Here is a 15779-nt window from a genome sequence, read left to right as displayed (position 1 = left end):
TTCAATATCGTTCGCTTCACTCAATGGTGAATGAAATGACACCGTACCGTTTGCACAACACTTGTATGAAGAAAGCGACGACATTCCCTTGAGCATGACTTTCTCCTGACAACACAAGGGACTTGTCGCCCACTTCGTACAGTGTGTTGCTTTTGCGTATTGTACGTTGACTCGAGGAGACTTTGCCCCTTCTTACAGTACACAAGCTCGTTTGCACACTTTTAATACCACGGATAACCCACGAAACTCCGCGTTATTAATATATAGACCAAGCCTACTCAACGTCAAGGGGGAGGGGGGTTCGGTAGTAACAGGATTTTGAAACTATTCAGAAATATGTAGCACCGGCGGGGGGAGTCTCAAGCTTTACATATGAATATCATCTCTCGACGTATTTTCGACAGGGTGGAGGCAACTTTCCAAACACCGTGGACATCGCGTGCGGAACTGCCGAGCGCTAACTGTCACTCCTAATGACTTGTTCGAAGCCTTTGTTAGCTTTTCGTTCGGAGTACAGACGCCATTTCTCGTGGCATGTGCGTGACCAGGAGAAGCTCTCCTCAAACAAAAGGGAAGGGGGACCGGGCTTATGACATTACCTCTCTGTCACGCACGTCGCCATCTTTTTTTAGGCGTAATGAAATCGATTACGTACCTTCGGGTGGACTTCGTTGGGACTGTGACTGTCACAAAATAGATTTTCGAGGACAGTGTATGTCGGTATACGCGATAGCGCAAGAATAAAAGATGACGTGATAGCAGGAATTGTATGTTTCAGGACAAAGGGAAAACGAAAGGTTGGAATGTGGAGCAGAAACGGGAGTTCAGTGCGAGAGAGCTGCCATAGCAACCCCACGTGGTTTGGACCAATAGGAATATTTAGACCAATTTATTATTCGGTGGTGGTGGTCGTGGTGCTGCTGGTGCAAGGGCTCGCCGTTGTCGGTCTCACAGAGGTGGGCAACGTCACGACTGACGCCCTGGGGGAATGTGCGTCCTGGGCCGATTTCTAAGGCAACTGTGCCTACATATGTCTGAAAGTGTCTGCGGAAAACCCAAGAAAAAACCCAGACAGCACAGCCGGCACCGGGATTCCAACCCGGTACCTCCCAGCCTAGTATATAAAATGTTTAGACGAATAAGAATTCAAACCAATAAGAACGCGCTCTGGGCCAGCCACTGCGGCGAATCATAGTTATGAAGAACAGCTATTCCTAGTTACGCCATCCCATTTGGGGGAGAGCGGAGCGTACGCCCTTTTCTGACAATTAACACGTATCTAAATTGCCGCTAAAAGGCGTACGTCTCCCGTTTTCAACGAATCAGGAAAGAGAACGATGTTGTTCTTAATGAGTGTCCGTTCCGAGCGTGTTATGCGGTGAAGTTCTCTTTTCAGAGAGCAGGCGCAGTACAGCACAGTGGAGGGAAGCGCAGGAGTGCAGGCCAGTGTGTGATTGGCTTTTCATCATCCATGTCACACTCCGTTTACTTTGATCAATTAAGCCATCCTACCACCTGAATTAAAACCGTGTGACGAACTTGGTCCCAGCCCACACCACTTGGAGAATAGAGACCTCTACTTCCTCGCATCTCCGCGCTGTAAATATGCATGTACAAAACCCATTTATTCAGCTTCGTAGCGCCCTTTGAATTTCCTGAAAGGGTATCACCTCCCAGATAGACAGATTTCGTATTGCGTCTATTCCACGACTAAGGGGACATCATCTCGTCACCGACGCTTCGCATGACCTCATCCCGCAATTTCGTCAATCCAATCCCTTTATCGCTACATTCGTTCAACGTTCCGACGAAACGCGAGACGCATGCGAGATTTTCGCACGCACACACGCATGCGTCTTCCAGTTCGAGAGTCACGCCAGTGGAAATGCTGAAATGAAGGCGACACACGGAAAAGCGTTCGTCCGAGAATGGCATTATCTTGGCGCAATTCGGCATTGATTGGCGTGTCCCTCAAGATGTGACACGAGCATTGACGACGATTTGCTGGGGTATCGACCTCTTGCGAAGTATCGGAACGTTCGTGCTGATGCCTATCACCCCGTTTTGCACCCATGTTCCGCGGAAGCACGCATAGCCGAGGACGTGCACGAATTCCTGGTCTCTGCGTGAAGGACATAAAAGAGTCCTGGCGTGCGAACATGCTAGGTAACGTGCTTGACTCGCGTGATCGTGTTGCCTCTCGGATGCTGTGTTGGTTCATATATGTACAGGCCTCCTCTGCCTTCATGCAAGCGCGTGATGGTGGCGGGTCTGATGGTGCGAATAAAGAAAGTAAAAAGTTATGAAGAATACAGGCCCTGTGGGTGAGAGCTCTTCCGTCCACACATATATACGCACGCCCGTTTGTTGCGACCCTCCAGTCGGCTGCAGATCGTGAGGCAGGAATAGTTGGCACAAGACAAGGAGATTCGTGGAACAACGGTGGGCACACGGAATATTCGAGAGCGGATATTCTACTCTAGAGAATTGTGCGACTTTTGCGTGGCTGTGTGGTCTTGGATACGGAAGCTGCATTCGTGTCTACAGTCTTGGTGACGCCAGATGGATATGTGAAAAATTGGTTGTGCATTGTGCGATTCTGTGTTCTGCAGTGTGTGTGTCAGCCACGGTTGTCTATGTCTGCTCCACTGTGCATGATACGTCGGTCAGGGCTTGGGCAATACAGGATATCTGATACAACAGATACGACTAAACGACGGTTGGTTGATGAGTGTTCAACGCCATTACTTCATCAACCGCTGTTCTTTAGCTGAAATATGGAGTCACCCAAGTGTTGTGTTCGGCCTTCTGTGTTTCTTATTGTCTCAGGCAGTGGTGCTATGCAAGAGAAACGGGTTGCTATACCTGTGTTCGGCCTTCTGTGTTTCTTATTGTCTCAGGCAGTGGTGCTATGCAACAGAAACGGGTTGCTATACCTGCTGTTGGTTGCGTGTTGCTGTATAACGGTGAGTCAATGATTAGGCTCGTGATTCATGAGCGAAATAACCTAACCTGCAACTTACGGTTTCCCTCTCCTCATTAAGAAGGCACACAATGCGGAGCGCGCTCTCATTGGCCTCCGCAAGCAACATATTTCCAATCATCGCGGGAGAACGTTTGAGGAGACCAATCAGAGGCGTTTCCGCCTTGTCGGGCTTCTTGAGAAGGAGAGGGACGAGAAATCGTCAATTGCGTTTCTTTTCATTTCTTTATTTATTTTTTTTTATCGATCATAAATCAGGAACGACGCAACGGATGAATCCCATTCCTTTTGTTTTGATGTCAAGGTAACTGCATCAGCATCTTGAAGCATGCGCGCCTGTGTGCACTGTTCGTCTAGTCTATGTACACTTTAAAGGAGTACAGAGGGCCATCCAAAAAAATTTCATATTAAGACATCTGATGAAAGTGTGTGTGTCAATTTACCGAATAGCACGAAAGGTTTTGATGTGTGTGTTTGTTTCTCAGAAAAAATTCACATCAACATAGCTCCGCGCGTTCAGCCTTAACTCGCCACTCGGGGTATAACGAGAGGGAGAAGTATGATGCCACGTCACAGAGACGTTACAGGGTCCACGCGTTCTGGTTCGCTGGTTAGTGAGGGTCAACGCGCTGTCCCTTTGCCGCCGTAAACTAGTTTTACCAGCTCCCCCGGAGAATTGGGGATAGAAGGAGCGGCCGAATCATGACCGAGCCAGGGGCAATGCTTTTTCAGAGCCCGAACAGTCGAGTATAGCAGACGACAGCTAAGTAGCAGACAACATTTCTCTGAACCAATCGGCGAGCGCGGACCCTGTAGCGTCAGCGCGAGATCGCAGGCAATCGCTGGTACTGCTCGCTTACTCGCCTGCGTAACAGTCTTATAGGAAGAAAACATGGTGTTAAAAATGTCTTTTGTGCTACTTTAAGCATGTGCGTTAAGGCACATGTGCGTCCGTCCTGTTTTACAAAATTATCCAGTCTTTCAAGCACTAACGCCAGTATAGAAGATATAACTCAGAAAGCAAGGCTCATATAACTGCAATTCAGCACGACGAAGCGTAGATAGGGAGCGGCAACTTGTCGGACGAGAATAACGGACGTTAACTGCACAAGCTTTCTATGTAATCACGACAGCTCTGACAGTTAAAAGAAGGGGAGGCGCTTTGGGTGTATGTTTCCTCCTATTTACTGCGTAATTACCCTATGCAGCAACTTCTTTTCTTATGGCTCGGACGTGCAACATCGCTGTACCCGGGAAAATGTCTGGGACTTCTCTCTTTAGTGCTGACTGGTTCATGCCACCTTTACTCGCGGAAAGCTGCCATGGGGCAGGCACCTCAGACAGCACCTAACGTTGCGATTGGCTCATTACGGTGGTGACGTCGACATCGGAGAGAAGAACGCATTGTTCTGAAACAATAGTTTTTCCTCCTCGCTCTCAAAATTCACCCGGAACGTTTCTTTTTTATTTTACCGGTGCGGGTAATGGACACCTTTCGTGCGAAGGTTGATTTCCGGCTATTTGTGTCGGCCGGACTCCCCTCGCCATAGCGTTGTGCTCGCGAAGGGCATCCTACAAAACCATGGGCCTGCATGCTATGGCTAATTATATTTGCTGATAAGACAGTTACAAAGGTGTGTTTATCGCTTTGCCTTTCAAGAGCATTGGCAGGAAACGCAGCTAGTTCTTATCCCGGCTAGGAGGGTCCGGTAGTAGACATTGCAGCCGTTGGTAATTTCTTTTTCTTTTCTCTCTCTCTCTCTCGTTGTCCTTTTTAGGTTTCTGACTGTTTAACAGGTAGTGAGAGGAATAGAAGACCGTGTTGGTTATACATGACATTCTCACGTAAGCATAAACAAGGCCGCATCACAACTTTCGGTGCCACTAAGACTTCCGGTCCTTCCGCGACTAAGGACGCTCGGAACCAGCCACCATGCAAAATGATAGCTTTCACTTTCCTGATTTGTTGAAAAATGGGAGCTGTACGCCTCTTTGTGGCACTTTGAATTGTCACAAGAAGGCGTATACGGTTCTCGCTCTCCTCAAATCAGAAGCGACAATGCATCAATCGCCATAGCGGTTGGTGCAGACCGTGTTTGCTGTGAAACCGGATGTCGTTTTGGTAACAAACCGGAAGCGGTGCAGAAGACATGCATATTCGAAAAAAATTTCGTGTCAACAGGCGACACTCAGAAAAATATCTCTCTTCCGGCCCTGATGGCCTGCAGGATGGGCCTGCTGGGTGGTACATGTTATTTAGTGCGCCTCATAGTTCTACACTTTAAACACAGAACTTCACCGCATAGCACGCTGTGCGCCAACCATTGCCAATAATGATAGGGTTATCGCCTCTGATTCGAAGAGAGAGGGGGTTCTATATGCATTTATGGAGGTGCACCAGCGATACTAACTTACGCACCCTGAATGCGAATGGAAGGATGATCGCGCCACCGTCTCCGGAAACCCGCACCTTGTATAGTGTGAAGAAATCTTGCTGGTATAGTTGATGGATCTCTTGTAGACGTAATGCACGAAGCACTATACTGCGAGAATAATAGGTCATAATGCAACATACGGTCCTTGCTTGCAGCAAATCTCTTTGAGTTGAAACTCTGTTCTCGGAAACATTATTTTTTGTACGTGGTGTGTTCAAGTCAAACCGGGACTTTTAATTTTTCGCAAAAGTAAAATGAACTTACAGGCGAGAAATTAGTTTTATTTTCAACGTAATCTCCAGCTGCACGTGTCCCAGCGATTCACGAGGGCTTGGATGCCAGCAGCGCAGAAATCCTTACCGGCGCATAGCAGCCATGATCGGACCGCATCCTTGACTTCGTCGTCGCAGCTGAAGTGGCGGCCCTCAAAGAACTCCTTCAGTGGCCCAAAAAACGCCTTCAGTGGCCCGAAGAGATGGAAATCGCTGGGGGCGAGGTCTGGACTGTAAGGGGGATGTGCCAGCAACTCCCAGCCAAGTTCATGTAAGGTGCGTGTCGTGAGATGCGCGTTATGCGGGCGTGCATTGTCCTGTAGGAGGAGGACTCCTTTGGTGATGAGGCCCGGCCGCTTTTGCTTCAGCGCCTTATGGACATCCCTGAGAACCTGGCAGTAATATGCACTATTGATGGTGGTACCACTGGGCAGAAAATCAACATGAACAACGCCAACCTTGGTGGCCAGGTGGCCAGGATGTTCTCAGGAACTCTGACACTGGGCTCTGAGCCGCACCGGCCGGGATTGTCCTGTACTGATGTACGGCCGTCTCGGAACGGTTTGCACCATTCAAACGCTTTGCTGCGGCTAAGTGTATCGTGGCCATACTGATCCTGAAGTCTTCTGTGAATTTCAGATGACTTACATTCACTCACGAGAAACTTCATGGCAATTCGCTGCTCGATGTGCGCGCTCACCTCGTTGTCGGCCATCTTGTCCAGCACGTGTCTTCTGTTTTGCACAAATTTTAGATAACTACGTGGTGGGTGAAAGCGGAGGCCTGTCGCGTGTAAAAATGACAAAAAAGAATTAGCGTGAGCCATTTGTACACTCAGAAGACAGAGTCCCGGTTTGACTTGAACACCCCTCGTACATCCAAAGGGTAAACCGTAAACGTACTTGCTGCGTTATATGGGAATGGAACGACGTGGTGCTCTCTTGCAGTCTTTATTTCAATCGCTTATGCCCAAGTTGATGTGCCTGTAAAGGAAGCATCGTATGAGTAGTTGCAATGCAATAGAATTTAGTTCCCGGCGTAAAAATGACATTGAAAATTGCTAGGATTAGTGATTCGACGAGAGAAGGGGCGTACGCCTTTTTGTATCAATTATCACTAAAGAGCGGATTTTTAGGCACTAACATGCTGCGGTCGTCGTCGCAAAAATCGTTCTAGGCCAACCAACCTTCAGAATCGTTTCTATCCAGCAAGTGCAGCCCGCCCGTGACCTCGTGCAGAACTAGTGCTGCACCGTTACAAAACAAATACGAGAGTGCAGAGAGCATGAGCAGCACTGACAAAACGAATACAGAAGTGCTGCACCGCCTGAACTAGTTCAACGACTGCAGCCAAATCGAAGATACCTTAAGTGTCATAAGGGGGGGGGGGGGGGCGTACGCCCCACCCCACGCTTTACGAATGAGGGGTGATATCATTTGGTGCAAATGTTGGCCTTCACCGCATAGTACGTTTCTAGCCAGCCAGCAAGCCAGCCATGATGCCGGATCATATCGTTCTTTCCCCTAATTTGTCGCGAACGGGAGGAACACGCCTCTTTGTGACACTGATGCAGTGATCTTAATTGTCACATAAAGGTAGACGCCCCGCATTTTCCACAAGCCGGGAGTGTTAAGGTGCTGGCCTTCAACGTATTATGTGGTGAAGTTCTATCTTAAGAGTGTAGTATCCGAATATCAGCGCACATCAACACGTAGTGTCAACTACAGACCTGCTGCGTCCTCATGCTGTTATCCATATACCCTGACTCGGCCCCTTAACGTCACATCTGTGGTTTTCATCACGAGTGCTCGTATACAGAATACTGTTTGCGCACCTGTCCTTGAAGTGCATCATATATCACGCCGTTCGGCAGGTCGATCACGCTTAATCGTGCAACGAACAGTTCCTTATCAACAGTTTCTATCTCAACGACACAAGTTGGTGGTCGGCTATTAGCAGACCGTATACGGAGCTCATTTGTCAAGTTCACTACGTGAAGTTGCACACCACGAGTTGCGCAGTGATTTATATCAATAGATATTGTTTGTCGCCATTCCTATAGTTCGTGCCACTGGGGTAACAGGCGTGAGAGATCTGGCAACTCACAGTAATGGTCCCTTACCCTTAATGGTGAACAGTTCTTCTGAGATACGCGATAAGGTCGCGGACGTTGCGAAGGAGTGACGTCCTCCGTAGGTGATATGTTAAACATCCAGTTGAGTATTCAAAAGATTGTCATGCATCTCAAAAAGAGGTATAGACAGCCTATCTGAAGGCGACTCTTCAACAAGGAATGCTAGACAAAGCCATACAAAGATTGCAACCTCAAGAAGCAACCTCTCTACTTGCGCCAGAAACTCCCTTTCTCGCATTGTGCTCTGGAAACAGTGCATCGTTTTTCTTTTTCGCTGGATCAAAATTGACTGTGTTATAGCGACTCCTGCGACAACCCCAGCCTGCGCCTCCAAGAGTGTCATGTCTTACGTTTCTGGTAGCATTCCCACGCGCTCCCAACACCAACACAGTTATCAGCCATGCTGCCTGCCAGCCTGAAGTGACATGCTTTGTAGCTGACAGGAAGTGAGGATTTCCATCTGCAAAGGTCATCGTAGAAATGTTCGAAGAAAACACGGAATCAGCATTTTAGTGTATGCGCTGACTTTGCCAAACTCATGACGAAATCTGCATAAGAAAAACTTTCTAGACGAACGCACTAGTCCTTGTGCGTACTTCAAGAACAATCTACGTCAGAACCATTGTTGAATTTTGAGAACATGCGACTTGTACTTCGCATGCATTTACAAATCTCAGGTATATGTCAACCAAGCATAACCCTGCAATTACGTTACACGCATCTGGAGATGAAGACATTATTCGTTTCGTCATGCAAGCGTAGACAGCATTCATGAACTCTCCACATTGTTATTGCGCCATGGGATCGGCTGCAGAAAATGACGAGCATGCTCAGCCATGCAACATCTTTCCATCGGGGAAACAAAAAACGGAAGAACTTGGTTTTGTTGAGACAGGCCTGTCTAGAAACCGTGATAGACTCACTTGGACGCTTCTGGATTATTATACCAAGGAAGGATGCAGAGTATATAGTTGCTGAGATATTGACATCTTTAGCGTAGGTATGGGTATGTGTGGTAAGAAAAATATGGGTATGTTCGTTCCTACAACCGAAGGACCTGCTATTCGAAATCAGTTATGTTAGATAAAGAGTAAATGTTATTATTGTAAGCGCGATGTTTATGGCGAATTGGACAAGGTTTTCGGATGCTGGCCGCCTTAGCTCGACTGGCAGTTCCGCAGAGCTCTATACTTTGATGTTCGAGAATACACGTCCCATGGCAAAACGACCACCATGTCGATGATCCTGAGAACGAAAAGGGATAATTTCGGTCTTTGGGGGGACCAAACATATTGCCATCATCCTTAGTCTCAACTAAATGCACAGCAGGTTATGCGAAGTGTAGGGACTATTTTTGGCGCTGAGGAGTATAAACTTCGGGGTCATGGGAGTAAAATGTGACGCAGTTCTCATCTAGGGAGCTAGACGTTGTAACTTCTCCCCAATTCACTTCTATTTTCTTTCAGAGTGTGTCAACAATATTGAGTACCGCAAAGCAAGATGTGCTCGGTGTCTTCTGCATCTCTGATATCAAACAACAACTTCATTTTGACTTTGGAGAGTGGGGAGGTTCATCTCTCTGACGTCATAGCCTCATGTTACACTCTAAAAACAGAACTCCACCACATAGCACGGTGAAAGCCAACCATTACACAGAATGATACCTTTATCACTCACGAAGTCACGATTTGTGGAAATCCCGGGAAGTACACCATTTTTGGAACTGCATAGAGTTCCAAAAAGGCGTGCGCCTACTGTTTTTAACCAATCATGAGGCAGAACGGTGGCATTTAGGATGGTGATTGCTAAGAGCGAGCTATGTGGTGAAGTTCTGTGGTGGAGAGGTGCCGGCTGTGCTGTCTGGGATTTTTCCTGGGTTTTCCCTAAGACGCTTTCAGACATATGCCGGCACAGTTCCCTTGGAAGTCGGCCCAGGGCGTTAGTCGTGACGTTGCCCGCTTCTGTGAGGCTCAGTGGTTTACCCAGAATTTCGTGGGGGGGGGCTCCGCAAGGGGGTGTCTTTACATGCTTTTCACGAAATATTGCGCAATCTCACAAAATCTTAAAGGGTCTCCTGCAGATTTTGGGGGTGTTAGGGGGTGTATGGGGGTCTGGATAAATCACTGGTGAGGCCGACAACGGCGGGCCCTTTCACCATCATCACCACCACCGCCACCACCATCTTTTTCTAGGGTGTATAAAGCAGTTTTTGCACAAGGCAAGTCGTGCAAGACTTATTAGAGAGCTTTAGTACATTCGTATGCTATCGACTTAACGTACGTAATGGATAGCGTTGGTGGTTCTGTGCACTTCGCGAAGCTCTCTTTCTGTTATGGGCGTGCGTAGAACCATTAACGCTATCCCTTACGAACGCAAAAGAAATAGTGTCCAATATTCTAAAATTTGCTATTAATCTCTATAAAAAGTTTACGGTAGAGTTTATGCACCTACAAAAACCTCATCCCGGGGCTCTCGAGACCACTCTATCGTTTAATACCTGAGAAGGCACGCCTAAACTGAATTCAAAACAGCTCCCACCTCGCACACATATCATTCGTGGAAACAAATATTCCGTTATCGCAACGCCCAAGGCAGCTATTATCATGGGGGGGATAAGAAGAAGAATACCAAAACGTGAGGGTGTAACAGGTAAACACGCGGCATTCACCCGCCTAACGGTATAAACACCAACACTCGAGTCAATTAATCTTGGCCGACGCGAAATTAATCTCCGGGTAAAGTGGCCCCACCCTTTGCATGCACCTGTTCCTCGTGCGTGGTTTAACCGTTTCCAAAACAGCTTATCACCACCACGTTCGCTCAAGAAACGCAGTGCGTGGTAAAGCGCCATCCACCATTTCTTACCCCCCAAATAAGAAGACATGTCTGCATGTGGGGGGATAGTAGCTGGTGAATATGAAGAATAAAACGCTCTGGACAACGACAATTTTATGCAGCGCAATTATGATTATCGCACGTTCGCACCAAATGCTGAAGACAAAAATATTTAATAACAGGGCGGGGCTGTGTTTACGGCTCGTCTGTTGCCCGGCACGAGTCATTTAACACGTGGTGTTTCATTAGATTTTTTCAGGATAGAAGAGACTTCATGGTAAGTGGCCAGCATACATTCGTTCTTTTTCTGTCTACATTGATTTTTTTTTCTGCGCTGGATAAGAGCAAAGGATATTTTGGATCGTTATGTGTAACCCTCTTTTTGTGCGGTATATGCAGAACTGGCGTAATGGCAGCATGACGACTAAGGTAAATGCTCGCAGCGAAACACGTCCGTTCTGGAGTCATTAGGTATGCTCATATAGTGACCGAAGTATGGACGTGGTATGGAGAACGACGCTCTGTATCCTAGGCTCCTACGCAAACCTATTTGGAACATTTCTAGGAGTCCAAGATGCCGGACGTGGCATGCGCTGACGGAGCCTGTCATACCTCAGGAGTATGCATCGGTCATGTCCGGCAAGTGAGGTGGTCAATACGACTGTGCTTCTTTATTTACTTACTTTAGTTTTATTTACAGTGCTGCGGATCCTATACAGGTCCTTGCAGAACATTTCGTTTACGCCTTCCAAAGACATAATTGCGTAGGGTAGACTTTTCTACTCCTCTGTACGCGGGACGAAGGAATACATGAAGGAGTCGGACGGAACGGAGAATGGTGCAACAGCTTTGCTGCGACTTATCCTGCTAGAACGCAACCTACTATGTTTGCCATTTGTCTTTGCAAGGCGTAATCTTGCAACCTTGCAATCTTGCAACCTCACTTGCAACCTTGTTTCGCGAGTTTTAGGCAATACATGCTTTCAGAAAATCCCAGAGAGCAATTAGCACCGCTTTCAACTCTGCACTTAAGAAAAAAAGAGTGTGAAAAGGTGGGAACTTCTATAGTTACCGCTTAGGTCAACATAGCGTCTGATAAAGGGTGTAAAAGGGTGGTAAAAGCAATTATCATATATCCAAATTGCTACAAAAAGGCGTACGCCCCCTTGTTCACCGAATCAGAAGTTGTAACCCTATATCATTCGAGGTAGCAGGTAGAACTTTGCAACCTTCTAGGCACAACATATGCGACAACTATTACGTCCTAAAAGGTGTAACTGCTCCTACCTTTTTTCTGAGAGTATGGGAACTTAATTGCTGATAACAAAGGAGGAGAAGATCTCCAAGCTGTTTCGGTTCCTCCTTTCCCGGCCGATTGTCCACGAGGAGTCAAGGCCAGCGAAAACGAAACGTGAAGTACAATTCTCCCTTCCTCATTCCAGTAATCTCCCAGGATGCAACGCGTGCGCAATGAGCACTGCGATTTTCTGAACTCATCTATTTTGTTCTATGGCTCGCATGGACTCGCAGCACCTCTTTAATGACCATTGCCCCGAGGGGAGCGGCGAACGTCGTACATCTCCTGGGCTTCTTACGGTCTGGTGGTCTTTTGGTATGCACAGGATGCTAACTTCATACAGAAGAATTTTGCTGAGGCTCGCCAATAACAGGAGCACGTCTAACCAGACTGGTGTCACATAGGGAGAATCCGTGGCGTTGTCTGTCGGTATGCTACATGAGTCAATGGACCTTTTTTTCATAACGGCTTATGCGCATGCGCATGATCTTGAGGCGCCGGAGAGGGTTATCTCCGTTTGCATTAGATGGCGCAGTATGGGGACGACAGAAGTGGGGACCGGTGGGGAGGCCGCACGAACGGCGCGAGCTCGTCGGTCCCACTCTGGACCGGTTGTGGTCCTTTGCGCTACACACTTGGATTTGTTCTAACACGTTCCGAGCGTGGTTCGTTGGAGAGCCGCTACGATACGACGTGCATGTGAAAAAGGTAAATTGCTTTCAGGTATATTTGCAACCTTGTCCAGAAGGTCACCAGCCGTCACGGACAGATATCGAGAAAGAGGGGAAAATTTCCTCCTTAGCGGTCCTCATTAGCCACTCTGCTTTCTTTTCTTCTGATGCGGTGTCGAAAAACGCGTAAGATGTTCTCGACGAAGCTTACTTCCGTTGTGCAGCGTGCATCAATGCACGCACCAATGGGCCACTTCCATGTATCCCACAATGTACAAGATATCTCAATCTCGAATCCAATCCTATCAATCAATCAATCCAATTGAGTCGCTCCTATTATTTTTTCGTCAACGTCAACATCAATACATCCCAACCGCAGACATCCCATACGAGTCGTGTGTGATGTAGGGATGCACAAGAATGCAGGTAACAACAACAGAAGACGTAAAAATGCATATCTAAGGGACCATCTATGCTTACCTTACTGCAAATATGCATATCTATTTAAGTAAATCAATGGACTAGATTAAAGGCGCACACTTCTCTGTCAAGACGTGGGTGACCTTTTTGAGTTAGGTTAGTGCACTTAGACGAAATTAAAGGGAGGCACGTTTCCAAATCACTTCCGTGTTCGCCTTTTCTGCAGGTAGCTAGGATGAGCGAAATCTGACTTGAATTGACTCGTCTGTACCACCTTGTTTACGGCGCATAGGTAGGATAAAGGTCAATATCGTGCGGCTCCGCTTCTTTTCATGCCTGTGCGGATAAATATTGAAGAGGAAACGGGCGTTCTAACAAACCTGCACGGCCACACCAAGTCGCCCATTCAACCATGGAGTTAACTACGACGTGAAAGCCTAACCATGTTCACAACTCCGCAACAATATTCACGTAAATGTAACCACCGTTTTAACAACCGTCTCTTAACCACCGTCGCTTCATCCGTAACAGGCCCGAACGGGCTTACTTCTCGCTTCTTCGCGCCGTACTTCTTTTTCGCTCAAGAAGAGAACAAGACGGCCTGAGTTTGGCAAAATTCATTCTTGCCAGTATGATTCGTAAGGGGTGCGGTATTTTTGTTTTCCGTAGAGTGCAGTGAAGCAACTGTGGCTGTAAACAGTACAGAACAATGAAAATAGGATAAAGCGTAGAGAGAGTATGCTCAACGCGGAGTTCGAAGTTCGCTCTGCCCTAAGAGCACTTCTAACCCTTTTGGATACTGTAGGACTTGGGTCCTCACTTTGAGGGGACTCACTATTCCATTTCACCACATTACCAACAGCAATGGGGTAGAGTATCGCGTCTGTCGACGAAGCTCTCCAATCATCCTCATTAAAAAGTTGTTGTTAACGCGAAGTTCTCGTTGAATAAAAACTCGCCGACAGCGCATAGACCGCAGCTATGTGTCACGCGCACAAGGTCAGCTTCGCACTTTTGTGGCGTCACTTCAGGAGGAAAGTTTACAAGCGCATGCGTTACATTTTTGCACTGACATTACCTTGCCAAGAAGGTTTCGCGTCATACCGAGGACTGGGATGTACGGCTCGCGTCACAGTTAACTTGAACACCGCTCCAGCCTGCGAAGCGGGGAATAGAGCCACCCTGGCAGCGCCTATAGCAGAACATAATGTCTTCCTGACGAAGGTCACCCCTCTAAGTGTGAATAGATGGCCAAAACACCTTCCGCCGTTATTTCTGCTAAGCACCACTACGATCCACAGGACGGAATGGCGTTCAAGTTAACACTGATGCGAGCTGTACGTGGTACCACTATTCACTCTTATTCCTTTCAAATCCCCATTCCATGTTCTACAACCCAATGTGTCCTGGGACGGTGAGCCACCAATTAGGTATCAAAATCCGCCTCACTTATCATGACTAAATCAATCTGTTGTTTCGTTTGATTTTTTTTAAAATCCTGTGTTAGCGCCGCGAAGCAACTGTGGCTACGAGCGTCGTACAGACGAGGACAGATGGAGACAGGACAGCAGGAAGGAGTGGGGGACATGGGGGTTAGCATGCGTCCTGGGCCGACTTCAGGGGCCAACGTGACCACTCTGCCACGGAAGCTGGCGTTGTATTTATGTGGTTTGTTGTTGTAGGTGTATTTGTTGTTGCTTTTGACGTTTCCGAATTTTCTGTTACGAATGTAATTTGATGCAATCGTATTGCGTGCGTGGCACTTTGATATACCAACGCTATACTGCTCATAAAAATCGGAGAATGAGAAACGAGCGCCAATCCTGTCTCCCGCGTATATACGGGTGTATAACCCTATTAATATGATATATGATGCCAACGGGAGTCTACGGGAAGCTCGATTTCACGCCCGGCAAAACCTGGGGTACGCGTGGCCGCGTCCACTAATTGCGAAACGACGATTAAAATCTGTACGACATGTTACGTGTTTTAAGACAGGGGAGAAATTATGGCAAATAAGCAGCCACTTATAATTTCTGTCTGCAATGCAAACGACCTCGGGACGAATTCAACGTAGAGAGAGAGGAATCTGTGTTGGAAGACGCGAGGGAGACACGAGTCGTGTGTATATATAGTTCGTAGGTCCCATTCTATTAATGTGCAGCTGGCGTGGTTACAATTAGAGAACATGTAAAATTAAGAAACGAGTAATAAGACTCAGGCACTCCATGACCTAGGAATGGAGCGGACACAGCAGCTGAATTCTGAAATCGTCCATTTGCACTTCCTGTCTTTGGTCTTCATTGCCTCGTTGAGCAAAACAGTCCTGATTTCGTTTTAAGGAAATTGGATATACGTAGATCTGCTCAAAAGCGTATCTGCAAGAAAGAATACTATGTACGAATATGACCCTGCACTAGACATTAAGTAGTCCTTAATAAAGGAAACGAAACGTGAGTGGAAAGGTGTTTTCTAGAATTCGGCCCACAAACTTTGCATGTCTGGTTGCTGCTTCGCATTTCGTAGAAATATAAATAAGTAGGTGACACGTGACTCTGCATATACAGTTACCGTTATTCCAACACACGTGACAGTACGAATCTACGGGCAACTATAATATGATCACCGGCTGCGCCGTGTGCATGGTCAGCGTTCAAAGCATTAAACGTGGCAGCGCATGGTTCCATGCAGGCTCAACAACCGCGTTTCAGTTCAGGTTGATCCCTTCTGCA

At 47.3% G+C, this 15779-nt stretch overlaps 1 protein-coding gene across 1 annotated transcript in view; it reads right to left on the bottom strand.

Annotated features, from left to right (window-relative positions):
- LOC135400782 (aryl hydrocarbon receptor-like) overlaps positions 1-15779 on the bottom strand; it is a 291269-nt gene that overhangs the window by 239012 nt on the left and 36478 nt on the right. The window contains exon 2 of the mRNA XM_064632695.1: positions 6593-6673. Within this exon, the coding sequence (XP_064488765.1) occupies position 6593 (1 nt within the window). The 5' untranslated portion in view covers positions 6594-6673. The remainder of the gene's footprint in view (positions 1-6592; positions 6674-15779) is intronic.

The sequence above is a fragment of the Ornithodoros turicata genome, chromosome 7 (genome assembly GCF_037126465.1).
Source record: "Ornithodoros turicata isolate Travis chromosome 7, ASM3712646v1, whole genome shotgun sequence".
NCBI lineage: Eukaryota > Metazoa > Arthropoda > Arachnida > Ixodida > Argasidae > Ornithodoros > Ornithodoros turicata.
Note: the sequence above shows the minus strand (reverse complement) of the source record. Positions and strands in the feature narration are given on the sequence as shown.